The sequence below is a fragment of the Athene noctua genome, chromosome 2 (genome assembly GCF_965140245.1).
Source record: "Athene noctua chromosome 2, bAthNoc1.hap1.1, whole genome shotgun sequence".
Classification (NCBI taxonomy): domain Eukaryota; kingdom Metazoa; phylum Chordata; class Aves; order Strigiformes; family Strigidae; genus Athene; species Athene noctua.
Genome location: NC_134038.1, coordinates 909927 through 932693, shown reverse-complemented (window position 1 = coordinate 932693; position 22767 = coordinate 909927). Strand labels below are relative to the sequence as shown.

At 51.6% G+C, this 22767-nt stretch overlaps 1 protein-coding gene across 4 annotated transcripts in view; it reads left to right on the top strand.

The window, feature by feature from the left end:
- The window catches only part of HSF1 (heat shock transcription factor 1), a 71897-nt gene that overhangs the window by 13598 nt on the left and 35532 nt on the right, over positions 1-22767 (top strand). For all 4 annotated transcript variants that reach the window (XM_074898279.1, XM_074898277.1, XM_074898278.1 and 1 more), the window contains exons 2-4: positions 4410-4518; positions 10048-10184; positions 12027-12151. In XM_074898279.1, coding sequence (XP_074754380.1) covers positions 4410-4518; positions 10048-10184; positions 12027-12151 — 371 coding nt within the window. The remainder of the gene's footprint in view (positions 1-4409; positions 4519-10047; positions 10185-12026; positions 12152-22767) is intronic.

Below are 22767 nucleotides of genomic sequence, written 5' to 3'. Positions count from 1 at the left end.
TCTGCTTGCAGCTGTGTGTGGAATGACTTACAGCCGTCCTCCTCCATCCAGTCCTGCCACTTGTGGCCCCTTCAGATGTTCAGTGCCATCAGGAAGGGAGGAACAGCAAGGTTTGAGCAGTTTTATTTGGTTCTAGAAGTACTATGATGTCTGTAAACGGGGTGACAAGATGTTTGCTGAGCACAGGTGCTCTTCTGCAATCTGAATTCTGAACAGGTCAGTGAGGAAACGTGAAACACTTGAGGTCTGTGAACCTGCTACAGAGCACGTGTCGGCAGCAGGGAGAGAATCCCCTCGTGTGTGGTGGCTCTGCCTGGACTCGGAAGGAGACTTTTCCACACCGAGCCTAAACTCTGCCGCCGCTTTCCCTAATCAAGTGACTTCTCAGCCCCAAGCATCGGTTTCAGAAAATCCTCTGGGGCGCCTCCTTTGTCGTCCGCCAGAAGAATTAATGGTGTCTCAAGCCTGGGAGGCTTTGCAGGAGCAGGATGGGAAGAGCAGAAGGGTGCCAGCGCAGATGTGGAGACCTGGAGCGTGCAGTGGGTGGCCAGAGCCCGTCTGGACTCGGAGCAAGTGTGGTGCTGGCCAAAAGGCTGTAAATATCTAGTGTTACATGAGTCAGTTTGACTTCGTGTTGTCCCCCGCTTAGGGAGAGCCTAGGCTTCTGACAGAACAACCTGATCTGTGCTGAAATATTTGATGCTGTCTGAGCTAGACTTGGAACACATCGAGATAAAAGTCTATCGGAGTTATGCAAGAGAAGCTGTAATTCATTTACTGCCCGAACTTTCGCAGAGCCCTGTGAAGAGATCTGCCTGCCTTGTTTCTTCCTTTTCAACAAACCCCGGTGCTGGCTGTGAAACGGTCCGAGCCCTGCGCCCGCCACCGGTCGCATCGTTAACACCGAGCGTGGGCCCAGCGGGGTGGGCGAGCAGGTGCCCAGCGGGAATTCCGGCCTGGGGGGGGTGACACTTTGTCCAGCCCGAGCAGCCAAGAGTCTTGGGTTTGCATCCCTGAACAGTGAGGGAGAACAGGAGCCCCCTTGTCCGCTTTCTGCAGCATAAGCAGTCACCCCAAGAAAGATGCTTAATGTCATTTGTATAAGTGGTTTGATTTTAAGAGGAGCATTAATGACTTAGTTAGACCTCAGCGGTTTGAGCCGCTTTGGAAATGATTCTGAAGAGGAGAATAACTAAAGCCATGGCAGTAAATGGAAACGGGATAAAATATGACATGGATTTACCAAGAATTGGTTGTACCTCCTCTCCTCTGGATGTGAAATCCTTTTTTTGGATAAAGGAATCGGGACAGATCTAATGTGTCTGGACTTCCGCAAAGCATCTGATCCTCCGCTGCATGGAAAATTGTAAATGAAAGCGGAGAAGATGAGGATTAGTGTAAGAATTGTGGGGGAGAGACTGGCTGAAGCACAGACAACAGTTTTCGGAGGGTCGCTTGGTCTGGAGAGGGGTCATGGCAGAGCTGCTGAAAGATGGAATCTTGGAACAGTCGTCCCGAATGGAGTTTTTGTAACGGTTTTGGCACAGGAGGTGCGCTGAGAGAATTTTCACAAAACACTCCTGGGCTTGGTTAACACAGCAAAGGTTTGGGATGCCGCGCAGGAGAATCCAGACCACCTGGAGAACTGGCATGATTAAAAATGAGGTGGAATTTGGTTAACGCCTGTGCAGGGTTGATTTAGCCCTAACCGTGGGAATAATCCTGTCACAGACAGTGTAATTTGGGGTGGCTTCCCTGTAAATTCCTTACAGGCTCAGTCTCAAGCCTCGTGCCCCTTTGCAGCAGCGTGGTGGTGGGCAGTGGGCTGACACCAGCAAGGCAGGAGAGCTGGCTAAGCGGAAGGTAGTTGGTGTGAGTGCAAGAAAATGTGCGTAAACCAGCCATAAACACACTGGAAATGGGAGTATTTCCAATAATTGGAGGTTCAGCGGTAAAAAATACAAATTTTAGGATGAATCTCAAACAACATTATAAAGGAAATCACCGGTGTGGTGCTTCTGATAGATCTGAGGGGTGAGAGCCTGTCCCCAGGTCCCTCTTCCTCCCCCTTTCCTCGGAAGGAGAAGGCACCGCGTTGAGATTTGGGTGAAACTTTGTGAAGTGGATGGATATAGTAGCCATCCTCCCATGAAACTAGAGGAAGATCTGTCACGGTGGTTAGCAGCGTGGATAGACTCCTGGGGAGGTTCTGGGCAGGAGCCTGGGGGGCAGGCCGGGGGATCTGGACGTAGATGAAGGGCGCGGAGTGTTTTGGATGCAGCGACGTCCAGTGAGCGGCTGTCGCAGAGAGAAGACCACCGGCAAGCTTGTTTACCTTGGGGGTAAAAAAAAAAAGCAAAAGCTCTGGCGTGGAGCAGCTCCAGCGAAACCGAAAACCTTGGAGTGGGACTCAGCGCTGTTTTCTTTGTAGTGGTTTGCCATCTTTAGGAGACGGGTAGTGTGTGCCTCCTTCCTTCCTTGCCATCTCTCTGCTGGATTTTTTTTCTATTAGAATCCACTCAGAGTACTCGTAAATAATTGGATAAAGAGTAAAGGACCATAAAAAAACCCCCAAATACTCAAATGCAGGCGAAGCCTCTGAAGGAGTAAAGGAGTCATCCGTGGACCAAAAACCCCACACTGTCGATTTTTAATAAACCTTCACCTGGTTTTGTTATTGGCAGGCAAAATCTTTTGAAGTCTTTTTTTGGGGGGGAGTGTCGGGGTTTTGTTTTTTTTAGTAGTCTTAATTCTGTAGGATTAATGCTGCATTGAGTTTGCCCAGTAACTTCAAAAGTAAGACACTCCTGTCCGAAAATCAAGTCTCGTGGATATTTGATCTGATGCTCTAAGTCAGCTCAGAAGGGCCTTGGCCTCATCCTTCCCCTGGGGGTTGGGGCTGGGACTCTCATGGTGTGTAGCCGTGGCACTTTTCTTGGTGTTTGTCTTGTTGCTCGGCACCGTAACGGGCTTCTGGCCTTGTGCAGCAAGGCCGAGCTTAACATTGAAGCAGCAGCCCCTTCACGTGAAGGTCTTTTCCTTGAACTGGGACACACACACACACTTTGGAGCTGTGGAGGCACCGTCCCTCTGCTGTCGCCTGGGTGGTCTGGCCCGGCCCTGCCGCTTTGCTTTTGAACTGAGAAGCCCGGCCGCTCCTGGCCGTGCCATGCCTGGCTGTCGGGCTGAGCTCGGCTCCCCTCTGGGCCCCGGCCAGCCCTGCGTGCTGGTCAGACGTGGATGATATTAGCAGGAGCAGGACTTTGTCATGGAAGAAAATCCGGGTTGTAAAACGCACTTGGAGTTCTTGTGTCGCTTTGCCAGAATGAAAATCCCTTCTTTTGCTGTTTTGCAGATGCTTGTGTTGACAATATAATTCCCGCTCAGCGTGCCAGAATGGTAATAGAAACCAGACTTGATAAAGCAGCACTGCAGACCTGAAAGCTTAAGTGGCTGAAATATGATCCTGACTACTAGTCAAGATAGTTATAATAGTCAAAATAACTAGTTATTCTTGGCGCGCACTGTTCTGTTGGTGATAACGCGTTTCCCAAAATCCGATAGCAGAAATACCTCAGGGTTTAGAGGGTCGGGAACACTTCCTCCCATCTCCCACCTATTCCTACTTTTTAAATCAACACATAGAAAATGTCTTATCGGTTGCGGTGAAAAATTAAAGCTCATTAGTCAGCGTTGCTCTCGCTCTGCCAGCCCTGGGCCTTGTTGGCATGGGCATGGTGAGCTGCCCAGGACTGCCAGGATACAGACTTGGCTTCGTTTGTTTGCAGATGTTGGTGTTTAAATTCAGGCTGGCCTCGTTGTCTTAATTTGCTCGGAAGATTGTTGGCCGTTGCTGTAGATACGAGAACACGTTAATTGGGAATTAATAGATTTGCAGTTGTGCAAATTGGTGTTTAATCTTTGCAGCCTGCTTAACCTCCTGGGCTGTTTTTTTAAGTCTCTGGCGAGTTGGGCTCTGCTGGTTCTGCCCCATTATTAGTTTGATCCTGGCTTAAAGAGTCGCCGGCTCTCTGCCCACGCTCCGCAGCAGATCCACGTCGGTCTTCTGGGCCACGTGTGAGGAAATGGGATTTAGCCCCCGCTGGCTGAGAAAGCTCCTGTGGGCAGTTAGGCTGGCTCAGCTGAGACGCAGCGACGTGCTAAACGCTGCCTGCGCCGGGACCTGCAGGATGTAGTTGAGGCCCTCGGAGCCGTGTTTGTGGAGCTTGCGTTGGTCAGATGGTAACAGCTTCCAGCAAAGCTCATAAACTACACCCCAACCTGCCACCACGTTAACAATTTCACCCGCAGCAACAGAGAATTGATGTTTGTGAAACGAAGGGGCAGGTGGGCTCCTCTCTTTCTGTGTAGCGGTGGTTGATAACGTTTTCGTTTTGTTTTTTTGACAGAGTGGAAGCAGCTTCCATGTGTTTGACCAGGGCCAGTTTGCCAAGGAGGTGCTTCCAAAGTACTTCAAACACAACAACATGGCCAGCTTTGTGCGGCAGCTCAACATGTGTAAGTATCTCTGGGCAGCTCGGAGTGCAAAGGGCAAAGTTTGTCCTAAAATAAGGTTCGCCTGCTCTGCCCGGGTTTGACATTTCACTGAGAGCATTTGCTTGCGTTGCAGTCACTCAGGTTTTGGGCACCAAGGGGTAGTTTTAAGCTTGGCCTCTACTGAGGGGGATAACAACTTCTAAAGCTGAAAACTCCTGCTAGATATAAAGAACTTCAGACTCTGAGATTTTCCCTGGTTATTAGCGCAGGAGTTCCGGATGTTTTCCTTGTGTTGTCCCATCGTTAGTGTTTGCGATGGCACGTTTTGCCGTCCTGAGTCGTGGAGGAGGACGCTTCCAGTGAGACAGGTCCACCCACGTGTGACGTTTTCCACTCGTTTTCCTGACGGGGTGTTGCTGCCAGCGTTGTGTAGAGCAGGCGTGGACTGAACTCGCTCTACTAGCAATTATTTTTTAAAAATAATCCATAGAATCATAACAAATAGGGCTGGAGGGACCTCACAATCACTGCTTCAAGGCAGGATCAACTTCCTCTGTGTTGTTCCAGATGATTTTACATCTAACCCGTTTTCTCCAAGCCACCAGTAATCAAGCTTCCTTAAGTTCACCAAGGACACGCCGTTACCGTGAGGACAGTGGAGCTGGTGGCTGGATGTCTAACCCAAACCCTCCCAGCTACAGTTGAAATCCTCCGCTGCTTTCCTGTCTGCTGCAGATACGCAGAGATTTATCCCTTCTCCCTTTGCCTCAGCCTTTGTGGTTTTGAAAATTTGATACCTCTCCTCAGTCCTAGCTTTATTTTTTATTTATTTTTTAGAGTAAACAGCCTGTTTTGTTCATTCTCATCGGTTGTTTTCCCGCCTTTAATGATTTACATTCCTCCCGGAACTGACTTTGTTCCATCTCTTTGTTGAAGTGCAGGAGCCAACGCTGGGTGTACCACTGGGTAGGATAAAAACGAGCGATTTGTCTCTCCCGAAGGCCGTATTTCTGTGCACATCCCTTTTTGGCACTGCCCTCTTTCTCAGCAGTGGGAACAGACTTTTGTGTTTGGTTCAAACCATCTTCTGTCCAGCTCCCACCTACCCACTGGTTTTCCCTCCCGTATTTCTTTGGTTTTACTCCCACCGCAGAGTCGTACCTTGTGTTTGTCAGCAGTGACTTTCATTCCTCTTGTCCAGATCACTCAGAATTGCCGTCGTGCCTTTCAGCATGCCTGCAGCTCTCCCCAGATGTGTTATTATCGGCTGCTTCGGCAAACACGCTCCAGTCAGTCCTTCATGATGTTAACAGAGACACCAAGCAGGCCTGGCCCCGCACCCCTGTACCCAGGGCTACAAGATTTTTTGCAAACTGCTCCCTAAACAAGGCTTTTTCTTTGGGTTTGTGCCCATATTGTATCAGTTTTATCTTGCTGATTGTCCTACTTTGGGGTTGTCATGCTTTGATTGAGGTGTCTCCTGCTTTTCTGTTGATAAAGCTTGCTGTCTTGTCATGGAAGAAAATTCAGTTGGTTCAGCCTCACCTTTTCTGGTCTTCTGCGTTTTGCTTTGGGTTTTGTTTGGGATTTTTTTTTTTTTTACTTGCACACATGTGTATGCGAAAAGTGGCACCTGCTTGCCCAGCTCTCTGAGAAGGGTGAAAAGTTCCCAGAGAATGAGGGAATGCTCCACTTCCCATCACCGTTGAGGAGAGCTTTGCCCAAAATACCAAATCCTGCCAGGAGAACAAGGATGTCATTGGGCTCTTTACGTGTAGTCACACACGGGATGGCCGGACACCTCCGGAATAGTTACAGGGCAGTGGAGAGCAGGGGAAGAACATTATTCCAGGCACCAGCCCCTCCTTTCAGTAACAGGGATAGAAGAGCTGGAACAGAAAGAGGGGATGGGACAAAAGCGTGTCTGAGCAGTTGACTGTTCTTTTAAAAAGGAGCAAAAAAGAAGTGATCAATCTCCCGGGCCAAGCTAAGACAGGGCTCAAACTTCTTCCTACCACCACCTTCCCCAAGTGGTTCAGTGCTTCTGGGGAAAAAAGTGAGTCAGATGCTAGAAAATTAGTAAATCCCGTATTCACAGAATCATCTAGGTTGGAAAAGACTTTGAAAATCATCTACTCCAACTAGTTCAGCTGTTTGTAACTTTTTTTTTCTATGCTTAATCTGGTTTTTAACATTGATCCTGCTCTTCCCAATCTGTTTTACAGAGGCTTTGATTTACTTGCCTTGTGAAAGGGATTTCTTAGCGTGTGATTGGAGACAGTTTGAGGATTTTAGTTTATTTTAGAGTCGAGTGATAACGTAGATGTGTGTCCGAACTTGAAAGTAAATTCAGAGTTTGTCCCCACACCGCTTGTTGCGTTTGCTTGAAGAACGGGGATCGTTAAAGGACACGCAGCGAAGAAAAACATCCTCGAAATGGAACATGATCTTCCACACTTAGTTTTGTGGGATTTGCTTGTTTAGCTTCTTGGATCGCTTTGTGCTTAGCATAGTTGTGTTACCTGTTCCCCTGCGGGGACTCTGAAGTTCGTTATCCCGCTGGGCGACTCGTCCAGCAACGTGAGGGTGCTGCTGAGCTGGCCCTCAGGCTGCAAAGCCCTCTGCAAAACCTGAGCGAGGGTCGTGAAATTCTCCAGACCGGGGTTTCATGTCATATGCTGGGCCTTGGTCACCTTTATGGGCAGACCCACGGGAAAAACCACTGATTAGCCAGGGGCTGCCCTTGGGCCACAACAACCCCCAGCAGGGCTACAGGCCTGGGGAGGAGTGGCTGGAGAGCTGCCGGTCAGAGAGGGGCTGGGGGGGCTGAGAATGAGCCAGAGTGTGCCCAGGGGGCCAAGGAGGGCAATGGCATCCTGGCTTGTGTCAGCACTGGCGTGGCCAGCAGGGACAGGGAAGGGGTCTGAGCCCTGGGCTCGGCACTGGGGAGGCCGCCCCTCGCTGAGGGGGTTCAGTTTTGGGCCCGTCACCCCAAAAAGGCCATTGAATGACTCGAGCGTGGCCAGAGAAGGGCAACGGAGCTGGGGCAGGGTCTGGAGCACAGGTCTGCTGGGGAGCGGCTGGGGGCACTGGGGGGGTTCAGTCTGGAGCAGAGGAGGCTGAGGGGAGACCTCCTGGCCCTCTGCAACTCCCTGCCAGGAGGGGGCAGAGAGGGGGGATGAGTCTCTGGAGCCAAGGCCCCAGCGCCAGGCCCCGAGGGAATGGCCTCAAGCTGCCCAGGGCAGGGTCAGGCTGGCTCTGAGGAAGGATTTCTGTGCAGAAGGGGCTGTTGGGCGTTGGAATGGGCTGCCCAGGGCAGGGGGGAGTCCCCGGGATCCCTGGGGGGGTTGAAGAGTCGGGCTGAGCCAGCGCTGAGGGATCTGGGGGAGTTGGGAACGGTCAGGGGGAGGGTCATGGTTGGGCTGGAGGAGCTGCGAGGGCTTTTCCAGCCAAGGTGATTCTGTGAATTTGCTGCAAGCTCAGGTGGAAATTTTGTCTGGGGCCACCTCTGCTCCTGTCCCGGTTGCTGTATGGACAAACTGAACCAGAGCTGGTGTTTCACGTTTGGAATTTGTCCAAAGCTTTTGCCGCTCTGACCGAGTATCTCCGTGCTCCTGGTTCCCTGCCCTCGACTCATCAAGCAATATTCTTCTTCTCCAGGCTCCCCCCTTCCCGATTTTCCCTGCCTGTCCTGCTTAATCCTCCCCTTACCCTTCGGACGTGCGAGGAAGCCGAGAGCTGCCTGGCTGTGTAAAGCTCCGCGATTGATGGGAGCGTGCGGAGCCGCCGCTTCCTGGAGCGTTCTGGGATTATCCCCGAGACGTTCCTTCACGGCAGAGTCTGCTCGGCTTCCTCCCCGCGCACGGTTACGCCGTGGCTGCGGGTTCTTGGGATGGGCAGCAGCATAAAGGACGCCTTTCATCCCCCTCTCTCGTGGAGGTTATATCGGGGATTAGCGTTAATGCTCCAGATGTGGGCTGCAGAGAGCATTCCGATGTTATTAGAAAGGATGACATTTTCATTACCTTTCAACACCAGCTCTTTGAATAGCTGTGGGGCACACTCTGCGCTTCGGGACCGGGCCTTTAGTTTATAAGGATGACTTGAAAAACCAAAAACTGGGTAATATCACTACAATAAGGTGTAATTTCTCTAAACCACTCTCTGCTGCAAGTGCAGGAAGCTTTTCTGTTTGTTTTTTTTTCTAACCACAGCTGTGGTCTGGGAAACTTAAATAACTTGATTTATCCAAGCAGTTTACAGAAATGCTGAGACCCAAACAAACTTTGATGCGCTGTACTCTCTTCTCGAGCGGCTTTTACGTGTTTTAAGTGCATTTGAAGACTTTGGTGTGTAACTTCTGCCTGAGCGGTTGCAGACGCGCTGTCCGTGCCTCTCCCTTCATTTCCCAGAGCAGAGGAATTGCACCGTCCCCCTCACCTGGAGGTTGTGTTCCTGCCAAAATAACAAAAGTGGTGCTTGCCGCTGTAGTTCTGGGGGATTGCTTGCAGCCAGGATGGTTTTAATTGCCACCTATTGGAATGAGACAAATGCTGTGGGTTTATATTTCTTACAATGGAGTAGACCAGTTAAAAAAAAAAAAAATGGGGGGTTTTAGCATAAAGGTGAGTAGATTGTCTGCTTCAGGGCTACTCACCCCGTTTGCAGAGACTGTCAGCTCTCTCCTAGCAGTGCTGTACAGCTCATTTAGGAAGGAGTTTTCTGGAAAGGCTCTGAAGCCTCCGGGAAGTCATTTATTTCCCTTCTGTGCCTTGGGGTTCTCCTTTACTATAAGAAAATTCCTCTTTATTTTCAGGTTAAGCTCAGGGTGCCTCCAGTGCCCTGGGATGTGCACATTTAATCTAGGTGTGCCAGCGGCATCCTGGGCTGGTGGGGTGAGGTGCTGCGAGGAGGGACCGGGCTCCTGAAATGGAGAACGAAGCGCCTTGGGACTTCAGTTAAACGCAGTCCCAACTCCTCTCCCGTGGTGTGCAGACGGGCACGTGCGTGGTTTTGTCTCCCAGGTGTTCCTGCTTTCATTCACACGTGAGGCGATAGGCAGTGCTGCTTCATCTGCATCACGGCCGCTGCGGCGTACGTGGCGAGTTGCTCTCAGAAACCATTTTATTCCCCACATAAATAAAACAGAGGCCCTCTGGGGTTGCCCAGAGCGTGTGCTAAATCTTGGAGTCTCTTCTCAGTGATATTCTTGAAAAAAAGCTTTGTTGCAGTATATGTCTTCCCTTATCTTGCTCGGCGTTGAAAAGGCAGGAGGAGAGGAGCAGGGGCAGGGGCAGGATCTGGTGGCTGGGGACGGCTCGAGCGCTGCCGAGAGGCTCAGCACAAGCCTCTGTCCAAAGCCACTCGGTTCAAGGGGGGTTTCTCGTTCCACGCAGCATTTTTAGGGTGAGATCAGTTAGAAAGCAGTACGCAGGGATGGAGCAGCGGGTGTTTAAGCGGACGAGGGGAACCTCTGCTAGTTTCTGCTTTCTCAAGTTCCTGTTTAGCCTGCTAAGCCTTTTCTCCACTTCTGTGCCCTTGGATTTCCAGATGGCTTTCGCAAGGTCGTCCACATTGAGCAGGGAGGATTGGTGAAGCCAGAGAAAGACGATACCGAATTCCAGCATCCCTACTTCATCCGAGGCCAGGAACATCTCCTGGAGAACATCAAGAGGAAAGTAACCAGCGTAAGTTTAGACAACAGATCTCGCTCTCCATAAACCGTTTAAAAACAGAGGATTAAGCTGAAAAGCACCAGTGTGCTGTAAGGATGGAGGGGCGCTGGCGTCCCGGTGTGTGCCAGCGGCGCTGCCCTGCCCTCTCCCTGGCTACGAGCCACAGCCCGTCCTGGTGACCAGCTGCCCCCGGATTCTCAGGGCCAGTCCCTGCTCTTCGTGGGGCTTTTCCTCAAGGTTTTCTGTGTTGGGTTCTTCACGGCACCGCTGGAGACTTCCCCTCTCTCCCACAGCCCCGACAAAGCAGCCAGCGCTCTGGCCTCGCGAGCCAAATTGTTTCGGAGTTCAGTAAGCAAGGTCACTATATTTTTCCTGTTTTTCTGAACAAGTAGCATCTGTTTGAGTTTAGCTTGGTGGAGGGAAGTTTGCTGCATCCTCTGGAGAGACTGAAGAGCAATTGTACCTTTCAGTCGGAGGCAGAGTGATCGCTCGTTGAGCTGCAGCCTTTGCTCAAAATGCATCAAGGAATGAAACATAAGCCCATACGCTGTGTACTCACACAGACGTGTGAAGATACGTCAGATGTAGTAGTGGAGGGAGGAAAAGAAAGGACCTGAGTTATTTTAAATGTGTTAACCTCCCGTGCATCCCACACGGAAACTTTACGCCTTTTTCCCTTTACACTCACAGATGCTTCACAACTGCCCCCGTTTCTCGAACTGCAGACTTGCAGTCCGTGTGCTGAAGACATGGTAGAACAGCAGTTGGTATCAGGAGTTCCAAAAATGCTTAGCAACTTTCCAGGCTAATTTATTAGTCCTGAAGTGTGGGCTGGAGAAACATGTTTTTGTCATTCTGTCCCAAATATTAATCAAAGCAATGTGTAGAGAGCAGCTCGCTCTCCTGTCTATCCCAGGATGCTCTCAAATATCCGTCAGTGCCATTTTCACTGAGGCATTTAGTTCCTCTGGACATTTTCACAGTGGGCAAACGCCTTAGAAGGATGTAAAGAGATCTTAAAGATATATGACCTGCTGGCAAGTGAAGTGGAGGGAAGCTGCTAGTGAATAGGTGAGATGTGTTAACCCCTATAACACTTGGCAGATTCATAGACTTCTCACGTGGTGCAGCTCTTGTGAAACATGCCTGGGTGTCATTTCTCCTGAGTATTTTATCAGAAAAATAAAATCCTCTGCTCAGAATCTTCCCCTCAGCTGCTTTAACACTTGTAGTGGAAATGATGAGGATGCCAAGCGACCAGCAGCTGCCCAGGGATCTCGGGCAGAGGCTCACGGTTCTGCCTGGGGGCCTCGGCTGCAGCGAGCTCATCTGCCGCCTTCCTCCGGATTTTCTCAGACCCACTAATGACTTTCTTAATTGCCAAGACCGATATTCAGCTCACTGCACGCAGCAGAGACTTCTGAACGCGTGCGAGAAGGAAGTTTGGTTCCCGTTTGCAGTGCGAATGCGCTCCCTGGTCTTTGTGGCTGCGAAGTTTTAATTTTAGGACTGTCATAAATAGGCAGCGAGCCAGGAGATTCTTTTGTGAAGGTTTGCGTGGGCAAACAGCTCTTGTGCAGGCCTTCAGTTTTATCTGAGCGCCGTATTTCAGATCCAAAAAGATAATTTGTTGGGTTTTTTTTAGGCTGCGACAGAATTTGATCTTTCCAATTAGCAATTTGCTTGCAGAAAACTTGCTTTGTATAGACAGCTGGTTTTAGGTCCTGCGCTCAGGTGTGAATGCAGTGGTTGGTCTAGAGAGGGGAGGTGAATGATTTCCAGTATTGACTTTGAAGCTTAAATAACCGTTTGGTAGGAAGGAAACACCACTGACATCTTCCTGTCTGTCTCCAGGTATCCAGTATAAAGAACGAGGATATAAAGGTTCGGCAAGACAACGTAACCAAGTTACTGACTGACATCCAGGTGATGAAGGGAAAGCAGGAGAGCATGGACTCCAAGCTGATAGCCATGAAGCAGTATGTATGTGGGGACAGGGGGGCAGAAAATGCAGGAGAATTTGCCCAGAGATTTCTTTCCTGAACACATTGTTTTTAAGGCTTTATCCAAGAGAAGCCTGGCTGCTGCTGGCTTCCTCTCTGCTCCAGCTCCCAGTTGCGTCAGGAGCACAGCCTGGGCTTTAAGAGCCGTGGAGGGACCTTCTGAACACAACCCAAACCCATTACAGACCCGGTGGCCCGGCGGGCAGGCCCGTGACCCCAAACACAGCATCGGGCTTCTTGGAGGCCTCAGGTGGAGGCTGTGAGACCTCGGGAGCCTCCTTCCCTGCCCCGGGGTTACAGTCTGACATCTCACTTAGTGCCTGGTGCTGGGTTTTGCCCTTGTGATTATTTTTTTTTTCCCTCCCGCAAAGCACAACTATTGTCTCTTGCCTGAGGCTGCCCCAGGGTGTTCAGGTCATTCCGGCTAAGGTCTGCTGTCCTGTTCTAGCACTGGATTCTTACTCCAGGCTCTTACTTGCACCCAGTTAAACTCCCACGGGGTTATGGCTCACCCAGTATTTGCTGTTGGGTTGGGAGGCGAAACAGTCGGTCTTGGGTCCCGCTAGTAAATACTGCCTCACCTCTAGAGACCGTCAGGGCACCGCTGCGCATCCTTCTGTGCCTTTTTCCCAGAATTTAGTGAAGGAGAGTCTCTAAGTGATGCACCAGGAACTGGCTGCCCTCCCAGAGAGCGGGAGCTGTGTGTCATCTGCCAGTTGTAAGACTTGCACCGAGACTCAAAGTTTAAGTTTAATATCTGTTGAGGCCAATGTGGGGGTGTGGGTGTCCGATTCCCTCAGGCACCTTTATAAATCTTGATTTAAAGCGCTTTTTTTTTTTTCTTGTTTACCTCTCCACAAAGTGGAATGAATCTGACATCAGTGAAGTTTATTTTATGCCTGGCTTCCTCACCACTGTTTCTAAGGAATTTGGTTCTGGGTCTTATGGAAAACAGAGCGAGCAGCCCTCCGTTCCCTCTGGCTGAAGCAGGGCAGCAGGCGGGGGGAGATTTTGAAAAGACAGTTTCGCAGGGGAAAAATATTTCCTCCACGCTGCGTTCCCTTTCCTTGGGTTTCATTACTCTCTCTTGTGCTTGCAGATCGCTTCTCTCACACCTCTGGTGCTCACGGGAGGGGAGGGAACCTGCTTCGTCTCTGAGGTCGTTCTGGGTGATTCCCTTCATCTTTTCTTTGCCCCGGGTACAAGGGCCTGGCCTTACATCTAGGCTGTGCTTCTCCTCAGGCCCTTTGCAAGGGGAGAGAGAAAAGTCGATTGTCCTTGCAAGCTGTTGGGAAATGGCGGTGGGTGGAAGGTGGTCATCGGGGCTCTGTAGGCAGCACTGGTGGCTCTGGCTCTGTTTTCCCTTTCAAGTGAGCAAAGCGACTTGCCCAGCGTGGCTTTGAGGGGAAAAAAACTGGTGTGTGGCCGACCTTGAGCGACCGAAAAGTGACCTTAAGGCAGCAGAATCCCGCGTGTGGCCAACAAATTCTTCATTAGTCCTCCAGCAACTGTACAGGCTCTGTCGAATGACTTGTGAGTAGAGAACCCGCTGCTAAATCCACAGCAGCGTAAACTTGTGTGTCCCTGGCTCGGGAGCCGTTCTTTCCACTTTTCTGGAAAAGCAATCAGCTGCCTAAAACAATTAGTTTGCCGCTCCCTGGGATGCATCGTGTCTTTTGGCAGGTCTGGGCCCAGCCTTATCGCCACAGGTTCGTGTGGGAGGCTTCTGCTTTTGCACGTTTGTTTTCTGCCCGTCGCAGGAAGAAGAAACACCCCCAGGAGCCACCTTTAAACCCGGCTGCTCGGCCCTGGGGCCCCGCCGTGTGGTGCTCGCCTGAATTTCGGTGGCTTTGGCGGTCCTGTGGCGTGTTTCGGGCTGAGGTGTCTGGGCTCAGCCCCCTGGATGAAGGACGAGAGCACTCACAAATGCATTACGGGTCTCTAGGCTGCGTCCTGGCGGCTCCGTTGGCTCTCGCTAGAGCAAACATGAGCATTATTAATTATAAATGGCCTGTAAGCCACTAGGTGGAGTGCCTACAGCGGCGCTTGGAGCTCTGTGAGGAGCAGAGAACTGACAGCCTCTCTCAGAGCAGCGACGCTTCCCCCTCCTTCCAGGAAGGTGGGTACCGACCGGTCCATACACCGACGTGATTGGCACTTTGTGGAAAGCTCATCGGGTAAACAGGCTCCTGGAGGACAGTCGGAATGAAACGATTTGTGTGGACTGAGCGGCCTGCAGCGGCCTGTTGGCAGGGTGTCTTCTCCTGGAAGAAGGGTGTGACGTCACCCTGTTCTGGGTGTGACGTCACCCTTTTATGGGTGTGATGTCACCCTGTTACGGGTATGAGCATCACCCTGTTCTGGGTGGGATGTCACCCTGTTGTAGGTGTTATGTCACCCTGTTACGGGTGTGAACGTCACCTTGTTCTGGGTGTGTAACATCACCCTGTTCTGGCTGTAATGTCACCCTGTTCTGGGTGTGATGTCACCCTGTTCTGGGTGTGATGTCACCCTGTTACGGGTGTGAACGTCACCTTGTTCTGGGTGTAACATCGCCCTGTTCTTGGGTGTGTAACATCACCCTGTTCTGTGTGTGATGTCACCCTGTTCTGGGTGTGCTATCACCCTGTTCTGGGTGTGATGTCACCCTGTTCTGGGTATAACATCACCCTGTTCTGGGTATGACGTCACCCTGTTCTGGGTGTGATGTCACCCTGTTCTGGGTGTGATGTCACTCTGTTCTGGGTGTGCCATCGCCCTGTTCTGGGTGTGATGTCACCCTTCTCCTGGTCCCAGCCCAGCAGCCTGCTGCTCCCGCTCCATCCTGCCCCGTGGCTCTGTCACTCGGCCACGGGAGCTGCTCTGATGGCCAGCACGACAGAAAACAACCAACAAAAAACCAAGGCAAGGTCAGCAGCGGGTCTGGGAACGCTGGAGCGGGGCGATGGGCCCGGCCCCCCCAGGCTGCACGGCCAAGCGAGGGCTCTGCGGGCTCCGCGTGGAGCTGCCAGCTCTCTGTAGCTTCTAACAGTGTAAGAACCTCTTCTTGGTTCCTTCGCAGCCATTAGTAACTGTGTTTTTCAGTCTTCTGCACGTTCTCTGTATCCCTCAATAAACCCAGCTTTCGGGTCTGCATTTCATTAGCTTTAAGTTTTCCCGTCGCCGTTGTTAGTGCTGGATCCCCGTGCTCCGACTGCTGTTCCTTTTCTGGAGGGGCAGAGCTTGCAAACTATATTTCATGTCTCCATTTTCTCGGGGACTTGCGGTTAAAAACTCTCTTCTTGCCGCTCGAATAACAATACATCCAATTCACTTCAGCTCAGTCTTTTCAGTTCTGGATCTGCCCTTCAAAACGTCTGCTGGTGCTGAGCGTTGCGTCATTGCCGCTTGTTTTCTTGACAAGTTCTTGAAGTGTTCTAGAGGGCCTGCTGGTTTACATCGCCTTGCGTCTCCACAGGAGGGTTATTCCAGGTTCTCATCCATCCCTTCGCCACACCAGACTCGCACCTGCTCAGCTGCCAACGTTTCCTGGGTGAAACTGTGGATTCAGACCTTCAGCTCGTGCCTCTTGTGCCACCGCTTCTCGGTGGATTCCTGCCTTCGCTGCACCACAAAGCCTGCAGAGGTCCCTCCGGGAAATCCGGAGGGAATAACAGCTTTTAAACCCTCAATGTGGGGGCTTGAAATACTTTAATGGCTTAATACAGGAGCCACTTCTACCCGCATGAGGTGGAAGAGACTTGAGTCACGGGCACAGAACTTCCCGGCCGATAACGCAGGCAGAGGGCTGGTGGCTGAGAAAAAAAAAAAAACAGTTCAGGCTGCGACAGGCTTGGACTCACAGAATTCCAGAATCATCTGGGTTGGAAAAGACCTCAGAGATCATCTAATCCAAGCGTTAACCTCCCACTGCCTGTCCTCGGTCGGGAGGAGGCCAGCTCTCTAACTGGTGTGTGTTGCTCTTTGAGGGAGAAGTTTAATAATGGTCTCCTGAAGGTTTTTTTGCCCAGAAATTTTTTTTTTTGCCCAGAAATGAAGTTTTTTTGCCACAGCGTGGTTCAAACTTCCTCACACTGGTCTTACACCCCCTCGCTTCTCAAAACAGCCATCGAGCGCTCAAAGGCCACCAGGGATTGTCTGGAGTCATTTGTGTGGAGTGAACGTCTTGAGGTTTTTTTCAGTGGTTAGAAACAGGTTCATTTTGCTGTCAAAACAGCATATTTTTGTTTGGCTAAGTGCGAGATGACTAGGAATAAGGAGTGGTAGCTCTGAAAATGAGCTTGCAGCAGGACCAAAACACCCTGCAACCATTCTCTTTTGATAGTAATGGTTGTACGTCGGGGACTGCGGTTGTCTGTTGCCTTTGTAAAGATGTGGGGAGCCTGGTGTAGGAATTCTGGATCACGGAGTAAGCTTTGAGAAAGAAACCCCAGTGATAGGAAACCAGCTGAGTGATGAGCAGCTGGAGGAGCCCGGCCTCCTCTCCTGGGAACGGAAGGTGAACGAAGGCCGATGTGCACCCGTGGAGGTAACTCCAGCCTGAGGAGCAGCAGCTTGAGTATTTTCCATGTGGCGACAGAGGTGGAAATAGATAGAATAGTCTGTGCTGTGTGGAAGGAAGTAGTGGGGGAATACATGGAAGGCTGTGGTTGATTTCTTCACCGCTAGAATTGAAGATTCACCATTTCAGGCCCAGCTGGTGGACCTGACACGGGAGCAAACACATGTAAGTGCCACGGCTTGGTGATGATCTCGGGGCTCTGGGGTTTTGGGGATTGAAAATCTGAGTACGGTCTGGAAGGATTTCAGTGCCTGGTGTCGGGTGAGTGCTCTGCTCGCCAACAGGCCTGTCCCCATCTCACAGATTTCTGAGGAATCCAGTTCCAAGCCTTCTCCCCGTGACCGGGCCATGCTCACGAGCACCAGCATGAGCTGACTGGGAATGGGACTTTGAACTTGGATCTGACTAGACGTGCTCCGTTGCAGAGGAGACTTGTGCTTTAGCCGCAGCGTGGGAGTCGCTCAGGTGAAATTCTGCTGGATTCAGCACGGAGACACCGGTGGAAACAGAGGCTTGTTCCCATTATACGTTGTGAAAGAGGGTCTGTAGTCCAGCTCTTCCTCATCTGCTCCATCACAGTCCTCCAGCAAGGGGCTCTGATGTCCGAGCGAGGCCAAGCACAGAGGCATGGTGGGAAATTACAGCCTGGGACAGTGACATCCCCAAAGGGGTGAGGGTGCCAGAAGCACAAAGCTGTTTCTTAGTGTCTGAAACACTCCGTTCCTAATTATTATTTTTTCCCCGTCTAAAAGCGTATTTTGATCACAGGAAGGGGCTTCACTTTAGCTAAACACACCAGATGTAATTTATATTAAGCTGCTTTGCTGGCACAAAAAACATTTACGGTCACGGCTTGTCTTCTGTGGGAGGAAGATCTTTGGAGCATATTGCAAACGCATCTGGGTTGAAACTAGTAGAGGGAAAGCTGTTCTGGGGGGTTTTACTGGTTTGAGTTGGATATCATCTTTGGCACATCCAATATAATGCTCGTAGTAAATGTCTTTTTATTGCACAGCTGTGAACAGACCTCCTCAAATCTTCTCATATTGACACAGCTTAGCACAAAAAAAGTCTGCCCGGAGGACTAAGGAATCCAATCAAACCTATCTCTGCTCTCAGGTAGTAACGCGTGGCTGGATAATTTGCTGTCAGTCTCTAGCACTGGCAGCAAGTGATGGAAAGTAGATAAACTGAACTTGGGATATGAAAATATTTATTCTTCCTTGTCAGCAGCTCCTTCAGCAGAACCTGGGTAGTGCTCCCGCGGGGCTGAGGTTTTGTGAGCGAGGACATCGCTGCCCTGGAGCGCGGGGGGATCTCACCTGCTTACGTTTGGTTAATCCTCACTCCTGTGCTCCTCCTTTGACATATTTTGGGGGGTTTCTTGTCAGTTTTAGGGTGAGGGTTTTTTGCTTCTTCTGGAAAACAGAAGTCCCTTGTCTTCCATGTATTTTACGGGCCTCTGGAGATGTTTAAATTTAAAAAAAAAAAAAAAAGGACAAGCAAGCTGCGGGTGAAACAAGTGTCTGAAATGGCCGTGAGCTCTAGGGAACATGTTAATGCTCTTTGTGCCCTCCCACCTTTCCCTCTTCGGGAGTTCAGGGTTGCATGGCATCACGATTTCTCTGTCCTTTTAGTTACCTCATGGAAGAAAGATGGGCAAAGATTGCAAATCTGCTCGTTCTGGGGAACATAAAGCCTGGGGCTCCCTTGTCTCTTGCTGAAGAAACGAGGAGGCTCCTTTGCCTGTGGCAGCGGTGCTGCGGCCGAAGGGAGGCTGGAGTCGAGGTTGAGAGCGTGTCACCGGGCTTGGTTGTGCTCCTCTGGTACTCTCAGCTGCCTTTTCAGAGGGTTAACCATCAGAAAATGGCTTCTTTTGCTGATTTTTTTTTTTTTCCTTGTTTCTCACAAAGTGAAATTTATTGGAGCGTATGAAGACAACCCCTTCAGGCGGTTCTGAGTAGATTAAATAAGTCCCAACGAGGCCTTGAATTTTGGTTTTGTACTGCAAACGGCTTATTCTAACACAGCCCTTTCCTTTTCCTGCTCTCCAAGTCGTAGTATCTCATGCACGTCCAGTGTAGAAGGGATTCTTTGCCACTGTCACTGAGCAGCCGGGCGCTCCGCCAGCCTGACATGGCACAGACACCTCGAGGGTCGCGGCGGGGGAAAGAGACCCTGGCTTGAATGCTTCAGTTTTCTAAAAGCCAACAGAATCACAAAGTTGTCTAGGTTGGAAAAGCCCTCGCAGCTCCTCCAGCCCCACCATGACCCTCCCCCTGACCGTTCCCAACTCCCCCAGATCCCTCAGCGCTGGCTCAGCCCGACTCTTCAACCCCTCCAGGGATCCCGGGGACTCCCCCCTGCCCTGGGCAGCCCATTCCAACGCCCAACAGCCCCTTCTGCACAGAAATCCTTCCTCAGAGCCAGCCTGACCCTGCCCTGGGCAGCTTGAGGCCATTCCCTCGGGGCCTGGCGCTGGGGCCTTGGCTCCAGAGACTCATCCCCCCTCTCTGCCCCCTCCTGGCAGGGAGTTGCAGAGGGCCAGGAGGTCTCCCCTCAGCCTCCTCTGCTCCAGACTGAACCCCCCCAGTTCCCCCAGCCGCTCCCCAGCAGACCTGTGCTCCAGACCCTGCCCCAGCTCCGTTGCCCTTCTCTGGCCACACTCGAGTCATTCAATGGCCTTTTTGGGGTGAGGGGCCCAGAACTGAACCCCCTCAGCGAGGGGCGGCCTCCCCAGTGCCGAGCCCAGGGCTCAGACCCCTTCCCTGTCCCTGCTGGCCACGCCAGGGCTGACACAAGCCAGGATGCCGTTGCCCTCCTTGGCCCCCTGGGCACACTCTGGCTCATTCTCACCCCCCCAGCCCCTCTCTGACCGGCAGCTCTCCAGCCACTCCTCCCCAGGCCTGTAGCCCTGCTGGGGGTTGTTGTGGCCCAAGGGCAGCCCCCGGCATTTGCCCTCAGTGAAACTCCCCCAGCTGGGCTCAGCCCATGGCTCCAGCCTGGCCAGGTCTCTCTGCAGCCTCCCCGCCCTCGAGCAGACCCACACTCCCACCCAACTGGGTGTCACCTGCAAACTGACTGAGGGTGCCCTCGATCCCCTCGTCCAGATCATCCATAAAGATGTTAAACAGGAGCGGCCCCAGCACCCAGCCCTGGGGGACACCACTCCTAACCGCCGCCCGCCAGATTTAACTCCATTCCCCACCACTCTGGGCCCGGCCATCAGCCAGCAAACGCCGCGCGTGCCGTCAGAGCTGGGGCACCAAGGCTCGGGCTGCCCGTGGCTGTGCAGCTCTTGCTCTCCCTCCCTCCACGGTCAGCGTAATTACTGCCTAGTTTAAGCATCCTCAGTGTCTTCTCTGTGCGTTGGAAAGTTTTGCTTTTTGCTCTGCAGCACCCTCAGCAGTTTGTCACCGGTGCTGAGGCTTTGCCAGAACAGTTATTGACAGTTGGCTGCAGAAACTCATCTTGATATTAGAAGGTAATTTAAATGCTTAACTTACCAACAGCCAGTATGCTTTTTCTCACACGAGAAGTTTTGAGTTAAAGACGTTACCATTAGTATCTTTTCTTTTCCTGATCGCTTTTATCTGTCAGTATTTTAAAAGCGGAAGGTTGTCAGAAGGCAGCACGGGGGAGGACAGGAACCCCAGCTGCGGCGCGGCCTGAGCCCCGTCCCTTCAGCTGGGAGGCCGCTGCCTTCCAGAGGCACCTTCAAGCAGAGAGTTGTTATTAATTACCCTCAGTCTCGAGCAGGTTACTGACCTAGAATTTCTGCAGTTTCTCTTGGCTTACGTTCTGCTTGCTTAGCTTCTGAAGCTGTGACTCATCTGAGCCAAATGTTTTCTTCTGGGCTTCTTAACTTGGAACTGTTCAGATTTTAAACTGACAATTGCAATTAACGCTGGCTCTCGCCGTGCCGCGCTCACTGGCAGCTACTCGCTGACATTTAATGGAATATAATATTCTACCCCAGCTCCAGACCTCGCAGAGTCTCGCTGTAATTCCTCATCTCTTGTGACCCGCCTGCGGCTCTGCAAGGAGAGGGGTTCACCTTCACCTTCGGCGTGGGAGCACGCTGGTCCTTGAGGGCTGTGAACAACTTGAGAAGACGACACTTGGATTTCTTTTGATTGTGTGTGTCTGCTGCAGGTATAGGATAGCGGATGGATTTCTGTGCTGTTGCAGCAATTAACTACTGTTAATAGTGTAATGGAAGTAGTGTGTCCAGGTCTGGGCACCTCAATCCCAGAGAGATCTGGAGGGGCTGGAGCGAGGGCAGAGGAGGGCAGCGAGGCTGGGGAAGGGCTGGAGAATCAATCCTGTGAGGAGGCAGGGCAGGAGCTGGGAGTGTTCAGTGTGAGGAGGAGGAGGCTGAGGGGAGCCCTCATCCCTCTCTGCAGCTCCTGCCAGGACATTGCAGAGAGGCTGGGGCTGGGCTCTGCTCCCAGGGGATCAGGGACAGGACAAGAGGGAACGGCTGGAAACTGCCCCAGGGGAGGCTCAGGCTGGGCAGGAGGAGAAAATGTTTCCCAGCAAGAGTGGTCCGAGAGTGGAAGAGGCTGCCCAGGGAGGGGGGAGTCCCCATCCCTGGGGGGGTTTCAGGGCCGTTGGGATGAGCTGTGGGGGATGTGGGGTAGGGGAGAACTTTGTAGAGTCGGGCTGAGGGTTGGACTCGATGACCCCGAGGGGCTTTTCCAACCTGAAGGATTCCGTGTAAGGAGGGTGCAGCCACCAAGCCAGCGCCCTCAACAGCCACATTCTCTCTTACTTTGGGACTGTTTGTCCTGCCCAGCTCTTTTGCAGGGGGGAGGGAGAGGGGCGGTTGCCCTGCCCGCAGCTTCCCCGAGCGCTGCCGCCCCGGGGCAGGACGCGGGGCAGGAAGGGGGGACGGGGCGGCCGTCACTTCCCCATGATTCATCGGCTCCGCTCGAGTCCGGCGGGAGCCCGAGTGTATCCGTAAGTTTAATTCTAAACAGATTGTTGAAAGCAGCGAGCTAGCCGTGGTGTCTGCACCTGTTTTTATCGGTTTTCTCCCCATCTCCTCCAGGGACTGCGTTCGCTTTGGCTCAGCGCGCGAGGCTCTGCCCTGGGACGCTGAGAGCACTTCCTCCTGACCAGACTCTGTTTACAAGGCCCCGACGCTTTTACAAGGCCCCAGTTGCTAACAGAATTTAAAAGTTAAAATTTCTCTTGACAAAAATAAATCTAAACAGACACAAGAACTTGGCCTTTTGCAGTATAATTCCTCTTCACCAGAATTAGTTTACCGTATGCAAACCCCCAGTAAATCATACCAAATAATTTTGACCCGTGTAGCTTGCTTTATGGTTTCAGGGTTCCAAAAGCAACATATATATTATCGTTTGACACTGACCTAAGGGGATAAGAGTTTGCATTAGAACATTTGTTGAAAAGATTGAATCCATCGGTGTTAGGTGAGAGAAAAGCTGAGCTAGGACATAATGAAGCCAACTAGGTGATATCCAAGTTTAGTCACCGTGCTCAGAAAAGCCTCATTAACAGAAGCCCTCCCACCTTCGGGGAGTGAAGTGCTCTGCTTAAAAGCTGCTTAAAATCGTCTGGGAGATGACTAACTGCATGGCTTTTAGTCCTAGACTTAGAATTAGGCAGAACTTTGCAGCCCTGTTTCTCTCTTCACCTTTCCTCAATAACTCGGAGCGCGCAACTGTTTTGCTCGGCATATCTGTTCTGCATGTCTGTCCTGGCGTGGAAAAAATGAGGCACAGTCTATACAGCAAGGATGTAAAATGTGTAAGATGATCTCCTGTGAAATTGCTGGCCGGGTACTTTCTGTGGTTTACACCATGCTTTATGAGTCCGTCATATCTCCTGAGCTGGTCCTGCAGCCTGGCCGGGCGGTGCGAGGTGTTTTGGAGCAGGAGGGGCTGTGGTCTCCTAAGCCAGAACGGGAATCTCGGTGCTGCTTTTTGAGCCTGCCCTGCAGGTTACTCTACTCAGGGCATTTGAACCAAGTTTTAACTTTTTCTTCTTTATCCACGAGTCA